A 7821-nucleotide genomic window follows, 5' to 3' on the forward strand; every position below is an offset into this window, starting at 1 on the left:
ATGCTGAGTTCTAAGGCACACCGACAGTAGCCAAACAAAATGAGGCACTATTTTCAAAACTGTCCAGGCAATACATGCACTCTCAAAATGAGTCATACTTTATACGAAATAAAGATCATCCAAATAACTGAACAGAAGTTTGAGCATTTTGCTCACCAACATACTGCGAATTTTAAGCAACACACACAAAATGCTAGAGGAACTCGGCAGGCTAGGCAGCATCTATGGAAAAAAAGTACAGTCGACATTTCAGGCCAAGACATTGACTGCACTTTTTTCAATAGATGCTGCCTGGCCTGCGAAGTTCCTTCAGTATTGTGTGTGTGCTGCTTGGACTTCCAGCATCTGCAGATTCTCTCTCTTTTGCAAATTTCAATATTGATTACCTACAGGATTTGCAGTTTCCAATATAAGTTAATGTCACTGCCCTAAAGTAATTAAACTCAGGTGGCTTTCCTAACTATTTCACAAGTAAAATACAGACGAAGTAATAAAATACGATAAGGGAATTAAAATATGTGCACCGGCTATTAAAATATGAGAAGATCCATCAGTGGAATCCTGCCGCACTCACGTTGCATTCCTGAAGTTATGAGCATTGATAAACTGTTGCTGTGAAAAGAGGGCAGGAGAAAAGGGTGGACGACCCAGATTGGAATTAGGGAACATGCTCTCCTTTACTTGAAGTGAACATTTAATTCTTCACCTAGAAAACAAAAGAATAAAACTGCTGAATTCATCATTAATCAAATATTATGCCAAAAAAAGCAAATAAAGGGGATAGAAATGAAAACAAAACAAATTAAAATCACAAGGCAGTAACCCTTAGTTAGGCTCTACTCACTTTACACTTACCGTGCGGCTAAGTACAGCACCATGCCATACTTAAGTTTGCTGATGACATTATTGCTGTGGCCGAGTCAAAGGTGGTGACGAATTGGCATATGGAGGGAGACTGAAACTCTGGTTGAGTGGTACCACAATAACCACATCTGATTCAACATCAGCAAAAACCAAACAACCAATTACCGACTCCAGGAGGAAGAGGTCAAAGAGCCAGTTCTCATTGGGGGAAATGGAGGTAAAGAGGGTCAGTAACTCTAAAGTACTTGAACATTTAGATATCAGAGGGTCTGTCCTGGGTCTTGCACATAAGTGTTACCACAAAACACAGCAGTCCCTCTACTTGCCTAGAAGTTTGCAAAAATAGATGCACAGTGGAGAGTATCCTACCTAGTTGCGTCACGACCTAGTAAGGAAACACCAACACCCAGGAATGAAAAAGGCTACAAAAGTGATGAACACAGCCCAGTCCATCACAGGCAAAGCCCTCACCACCAATGAATACATTTTCATGGAGCACAACCACAAGAAAGCAGCATCCATCAAAGACTCCACCAGCCAGGCCATGCCCTGTTCTCGCTACTACCACCGGGTAGGAGATGTAGAAGCCTTAGGACCTACACCACCAAGTTCAGGAACAGTTATTACCCTAAACCATCAGATTCCTGTAAAGAGTGGATAACTTCAATCACCACTACTTTGAACTGATTCTACAATCTACAAACTCACGTAAAGACTTCTTACATTTCATGTTCTCTGCTTTTTTTATTTGCAGTTTTTTCTTCTTTTGCACACAGCTTGTTTGTCCGTCTTTGCCGTTTATGCATGGTTTTCGTAAAATTCTGTTGTAATTCTTTGTATTAACAAAAATTGGAACTTTGTGAGAATATGGTATTTAGTAGGAATTCAAAATAAAACTGATTTCAGAAGTCTGAATAAGTAGTACTTGGTCAGAAATGTCAAGAGTGTTTGGGAATTAAAACACAATATAAAGATTTCAGGAGAAAGATTGCAGTCTGGGAGCAGACAGAACATTGTTTCCCCATGCAAGACAAAAACCTGGATCACAAACCAGATGTATGGTTAAGAACAGAATAAGAAACACAAGCAGGATTAATCTCTTTGCATTTGTTTCTTCATTATGATCATAACTGATCTTTTACCACACTGCCAATTTCCTAGACAAATCCTACATCCTTTGATTCCCAGTCCAAAACTTTGTATTGAAATTTGAAATAAGGGCTACCTAAAATGACTACTTACTAATCTCAGCTTGACTTTGAGTTACAAACGAAAACCTACTGGAGCTGACAAAAGCCAAGACAGGGATGGCTTCAGTTTTGTAAACCGCTAAATTTGATTTATAAGAGATTTAGATCAATAAATTTTCTAAGGGCAAGAAACAGGGGTCAGCAGTAAACTAATGGCACAGAAACAAAGCAATGGTAAATGGAGAGATTAATAATGATTTGGGGAAAAAATGAATTGAACAGATTTCCAGGACAGAACATTAGAGCAAGCTAGAAGCTCATTTCAATCAGGCAGTCATGGTGGGGCCCAAATACCATCACAGGCTCTGGCAACGAAGTAACTCCACCGGATGAGTTCAATGCCTTTTATTCCCGTTTTGAGAAGGCAAACAAGGCTCCAACAAGGCACATCCCCTCATCTGCTGTTGGCTCTGCCCTTACATCTCAGTAGCAAAAGTCCAACCTACTTACACAAAGATAAACTCACAGAAAGCATTCAGTCCAAATGAAGTCCCAGTACAGGTTCTGAAATAAGTGCAATCAGCTGGCCATCACTTTTACTGATATCTTCCAACCTCTCACTTCAACAATCTAATTTCCCATGTGCTTCAATGAAACCTCTATTACTCCAGTCCTCGGGAAGCATCAAGTGTCCTGTACCAACCAGTAGCTCTAACATCAGCATAATGTGGTCTGAGAGATTGATAATGACCCACATCAGTGCCAGACAATGTAGATCCCTTGCACTATTTATGGAGGAAAAATAAGTCAACAGAAGTTGCCATCTTCCTTGCACTACATTCACCTTTGGGTTACCTCAACAATATGAACACAAATGTCAGGATCCATTGAATACAACTCAGCTTCAACATCATAATACCAAATAAGCTCATCTCTAAACTCTTGCACTTTGGGGTCCCCTACCTGCAACTGGCTTTAGACATCCTGACCAGCAGAAATCAGTCACTAAGAATTGATCATAACATTTTATCCACTCTGACTCTCAACACTGATACACCTCACCTTTGCATGCTCAGTCCCCATTCTACTTCCTGTGTACCCATCACTCCATGGCTAGATACAGGGCCAACTCTATCTATAAGTTCATCAATAATATCACTGTCATAGGCCTAATCAACAGTGATAAGATGGCATACAGGAAAGAGATTGTGAAGCTTGTATCATTATGTCCAAATAACACAAGGCTCTTAACACCAGCAGGATGAAAGCGTGAATATAACCCTATCTATCCTCATCAATAAAGCTGTAACGATGGTTGGCAGCTTCAAATTCTTTGGCATCCACACACACAAAGAATATATATAAGATCTAGGAACTTGCAAGCCCAGAGAACCACACTCGAGAACAACTTATCAGACTACTGAATCCATCACTACTTTTATATCCCTTTTACAATGGTGTTGCCACATTTTCAGACTCCTAATTCTACCTCAGTTATTAAATCTATTATTGTCACTTTGACATTTATTTTGCATCACAACCTTTGCATGACTGTATGGTTTTGCACACATCAGTGCATTTATTACTACCATAAATACTATTTACTCAGTGAGCCTCACACAAGCAAAGAATTTCAGTGCATCCAGTGTATGTGGCAATAGACTAAACAATCTGAACCTGGTTAGTTGAAATGGTGTATGAAATTTCCAGTGTCTTGCATAAAAGACAAAAGTTTTCATTTTAAATATAAAATATAGTGGTTGCTTCCCCTCATGGAAAAAATCAAGAACCATGACAGATTTTTTAAAAAAATATTCTCCATTTAAGACAGGAGATGAAAAGGAATTTCTTCTTGCAAAGTCATGAACCTTAGGAATTCTCTATTACAGAGTGTTGTGGAGCTTGAGCCACATTCAAGATACAAATTTGGTTTATAGGGGAATTGAGGGTTATGGGGGGAAATAGACAAGGAAGTGGAACCACCAGAAAGCTAGATCAGCAATGATCCTATTTATGTTCTTAAGGACACCTTGTCCTGGATATTGGCAAGAATCTAAAATGTCAAGGATTATTCAATCATGCTTCTGAGGTGCTTCCTGAGTGACAGAAAGGCATCATGGAGTCATGGAGACAAAAGACCCATCAGAAAACAGCTAGCTACTGATCTGAAGCTTCATTAAAAGTTTAATATTAGAGTTTATATTGCTGACTTCAACAAGGTATTAAAGGAGGTATAATTTGGAGACCAAGATTTAATTCAATTGCTTTGTTCGTCATTTATGATCTGTCATTAGCACAGGCACCGGTATCAAGAGAATGCACATTATGAACAGTTGGGGTGTCATGAGAATCCAAGACGCTGCAAATGACTTCTCAAAGACACCATGAAAAGCAATGGCTAGCAGTTCGTGATTAACTTATACAGTAGCATAGCGGTTAGCACAGCACTACTACAGCTCGCAGCATCCTGGAGTTCAGAGTTCAATTCTGGCGCCGTTCTGTAAGGAATCTCTGTACGTCCTCCCCGTGGAACGTGTAGGTTTTCTCCAGGTACTTTGGTTTCCTCCCATCAGAGTTTAACTGGCCATTGTAAATTCTCCCGTGATTAGGTTAGAGTTAAACAGGTTTGTCAGTGGTTGCTGGGTCCACATGACTCACAGAGCCAGAAGGGCCTACTCCGTGCAGTATCTCCAAAACAAATAAAGTAAAACTTGCTGTCCTGAAACTAGGACAATCAAAGGTGTGCATTTTACAGCACTTTGATCAAAAGGTAGAAAAAAGTCAATTACACTGCATAAGTGATGGATATCAGTAAACCTTTATGGTTATTTGGTGTCAGAAAATTTTTTTTGGAAAAAAGTAATTTAAAATTCTTGATAGCCACAACGGGATTAAAATTTTAATTATTTTTTCACGGTCTTTTGGAGTGGAGATGGGCTTGCTTTGGCTTCAGTTATGAGAGCTGAAGGCAATGTGTTCTGTAGACTGTTACACGAGGTATTGAACAAGATGGGAAAACAGCTTGGGAAGTGTCACATTCTTCCTGACGTATGTAACCAAGGGTGCTCACTCCCATTTTGAATGCTACTATTGAGTACCCTGAGCAACAAATTCTTCATGTTCTGTCTTAAATGAAGAACTCCTTTTTCTACGTCCTGTGGTTCTAAATTCTTCCAAGAGGATAAGCTTCTTCTCAGCATTTTATATTCTTTTTTAAATTTTAATGAAAATAGAAAAGAGCCTTCCTATGGAAATTCCTCTAGTTTCTGGTGATGTTATTCATGGAGAATATTCGTCAATCTTTTCTTCTATTCACCTGGTATTTTCTTGCCACGAGAATGCTCAATTTTGGGACTCTAGTGTCAGTTAAAGTGCCTGCCCATCAGAACCACGTTAAGACATTATTATTCTATGGCACAACCTAGCAAGTACACACTATTTTCAATTCACTCCACAAAAAAGTTGGTAACTTGTCAGCACCAGCAAAGTTAAATAACCAGTGATGAAATTGAAAACATTTAATTTAAAGCTAAGACTTGCAACATGCCAGAGATCTGGTGAAAACCAAGTAAATACTGCAAAAAAAAAACTTACCAAGATCTTTGCATGATAGACACAAGGCAAATACCCTTCCTCATAAAAGGAAACACTAAACCAGACCTTGTCGTTCCAGTCCACATACCTGCAATATGTCCTAACTTCTTCTCATGCTCAAACTCACCTGGTTCAGTATAGAAGCCAATTAGGCTGGGCTAAACCATCTACAGACAAGAGCAAGAGCACTGACGGTCCCTGGCAACAGAGTGAGTAATCCCTGCCCCTGAAATTGACTTGCAAGCTGTGATAACCACGAGAGAAAAAAGGAAAGGCAAGATAAACTACAAGGTTCAATTCTAAAATGTAACAGAAAGATTGGGAGATCATTGTGCCTAAGTTATTAAAACGGCAGGGCAGGTTCAAAAGGGACGCTGGGCTATGTATAGAGCCTTGAAGTCAAAGAACACGGACATCAAGATGCACTTTCATAAAATGCTGAACTGGTCATATTGGAGTATCATATCCAATTCTGGGCATAGAATTGGGAGAGATTTGCAAACCTTAGGGAGGATGCACAAGAAGCTTACCAAAACAATTCCTGTAAGGAAGGATTTTGGTTATATAGATTGGAATATCTGGAATTGTTGGCTCTCATTTTTAAAAATCATGAAGTTTTGCGAGAGAGGGTAGTGGCAGCAGATTCATTCTAAAGGAAACAGAATACACAATAAAGGAAACAAAATATTGGGCTACAGGCAACTCAGAGGCAAATGGAACCAGATGGTTTCAAACAGCCTTCCGGTATACTGTTATCCTTTTGTGATTGTGTAAAATTTTTATGTCATTCCACCAGTCTGCTACATCAGGTTCAGCACACTGCCAAAATTTTCATTATCTGCAAAATTTGAAACAGTACTCCATACACACAAAAGTAGTGCCTAGACAACACTCCAGGAATACTTTCCTCCAACCCAGGTCACTTCATCACAACTTTGATTCCTGCTTGAAAGATTTCACATCCCTTTACACCAAAAAAAAAAATCCCTTACATTAAAACAAATGCTCCCAACTGGAGAATGATTATCAGAAATCTCAACAAATCTTGCTATCTCCTCGGGGATATTGTTTGCCAATATCTTTTACAGTACTGTCATTCTAAAACTGATTTCTCAATTGTCTTACAAGCACATCATGACATCCTGAAATATAAGCATAGATAATTATTCGTTTCTAACAATGAGAACAACCCCTTGTCATCTACCTGCAGTGTATGGAATCCAGCCTGCTAAATGGGTCATAACCTGGTCCATGGAATGGTCAGCAGTCCACAATTTTTCTGATACCTTTGTATCCCAGTCTACTCAATACTTGCTACAAACAGGGAGCAACACAATCGTAGCAGAGCCCGGTGAGTCACTGAAATAAAATCCACCACCTCCTTATTTTAAGCATAAAAGATACTTTCGTTTAATCGTGGAAGGGCGTCAGTTTCATAATTGACTAAAGGACGTGCATCTCAAAGCCTCGGTCTATTTCTCCCCATTGATGTTACTCATCCTGTTAAATATTTTATATTGTATTAAACTTCAGATTCCCACCTGAATAACACTGCACATGTCTCTCGCTCTCGTTTGGTTTTAAAGGACCATTTGCCATGTTATAAGAATAGCAGCTATTGTCGCCTTCCGTGAACACAGTGGGTGCAAAGAGGGTGTGGGGACAGTTTCACCTCAGAAAACTACCATGTTTTAACAACTTTATCAGTGAGGAGCGGTGGGTCCACAGGGCTGAGGTCGGCCCGCGCCTTCCTCCTTCCACCCCCAGCGAGTTCTCAACACAGCCCAGCCCAGCCCCTCACCTCACAGATATCGGCTACTAACAGGTGCCGCGGGCTTCGTCCATTTTGTTTCTGTCGGACGGAGCCGGTGACTTTTAAAACAAAATCCTAGTTTTTAAAAAACTTCCCATTTCTTTTTAAAAAAAAGCCTCGCGAGCTCACGGTGCCCGGCGGCTGGAAACGAGGCCGCGCAACCTCTGGCTCCCCGCCGAGGCGAGCCCACGGATGTCACTTTACGCCCCAACTTGTTCCTTACCGACTGACGCGTTCTTATTGAATCACTCGCCGGCCTTCTGCCTTCGTCCCTCTCCACGGATTCATCTTTTCTTTACGTCAGAGCCATCCAACTCTTTCAGCCTCTCTACTTCCGTGTCAGAGGTTAAATCGCCTTGA

At 40.2% G+C, this 7821-nt stretch overlaps 1 protein-coding gene across 5 annotated transcripts in view; it reads right to left on the reverse strand.

Annotated features, from left to right (window-relative positions):
- The window catches only part of tent2 (terminal nucleotidyltransferase 2), a 52757-nt gene extending 44966 nt beyond the window's left edge, over window positions 1-7791 (reverse strand). For 4 of the 5 annotated variants that reach the window (XM_072257829.1, XM_072257827.1, XM_072257828.1 and 1 more), the window contains exons 1-2: window positions 7685-7791; window positions 575-706 (exon numbers count right to left, since the gene is read on the reverse strand). In XM_072257829.1, coding sequence (XP_072113930.1) covers window positions 575-669 — 95 coding nt within the window. In that variant the 5' untranslated portion in view covers window positions 670-706; window positions 7685-7791. Of the gene's footprint in view, window positions 1-524; window positions 707-7684 lie in introns of those variants that run through there. The other variant, XM_072257830.1, reaches the window with a different exon arrangement.
- Window positions 7792-7821: the final 30 nt, after the last annotated feature.

The sequence above is a fragment of the Mobula birostris genome, chromosome 5, assembly GCF_030028105.1.
Source record: "Mobula birostris isolate sMobBir1 chromosome 5, sMobBir1.hap1, whole genome shotgun sequence".
NCBI classification, from domain to species: domain Eukaryota; kingdom Metazoa; phylum Chordata; class Chondrichthyes; order Myliobatiformes; family Myliobatidae; genus Mobula; species Mobula birostris.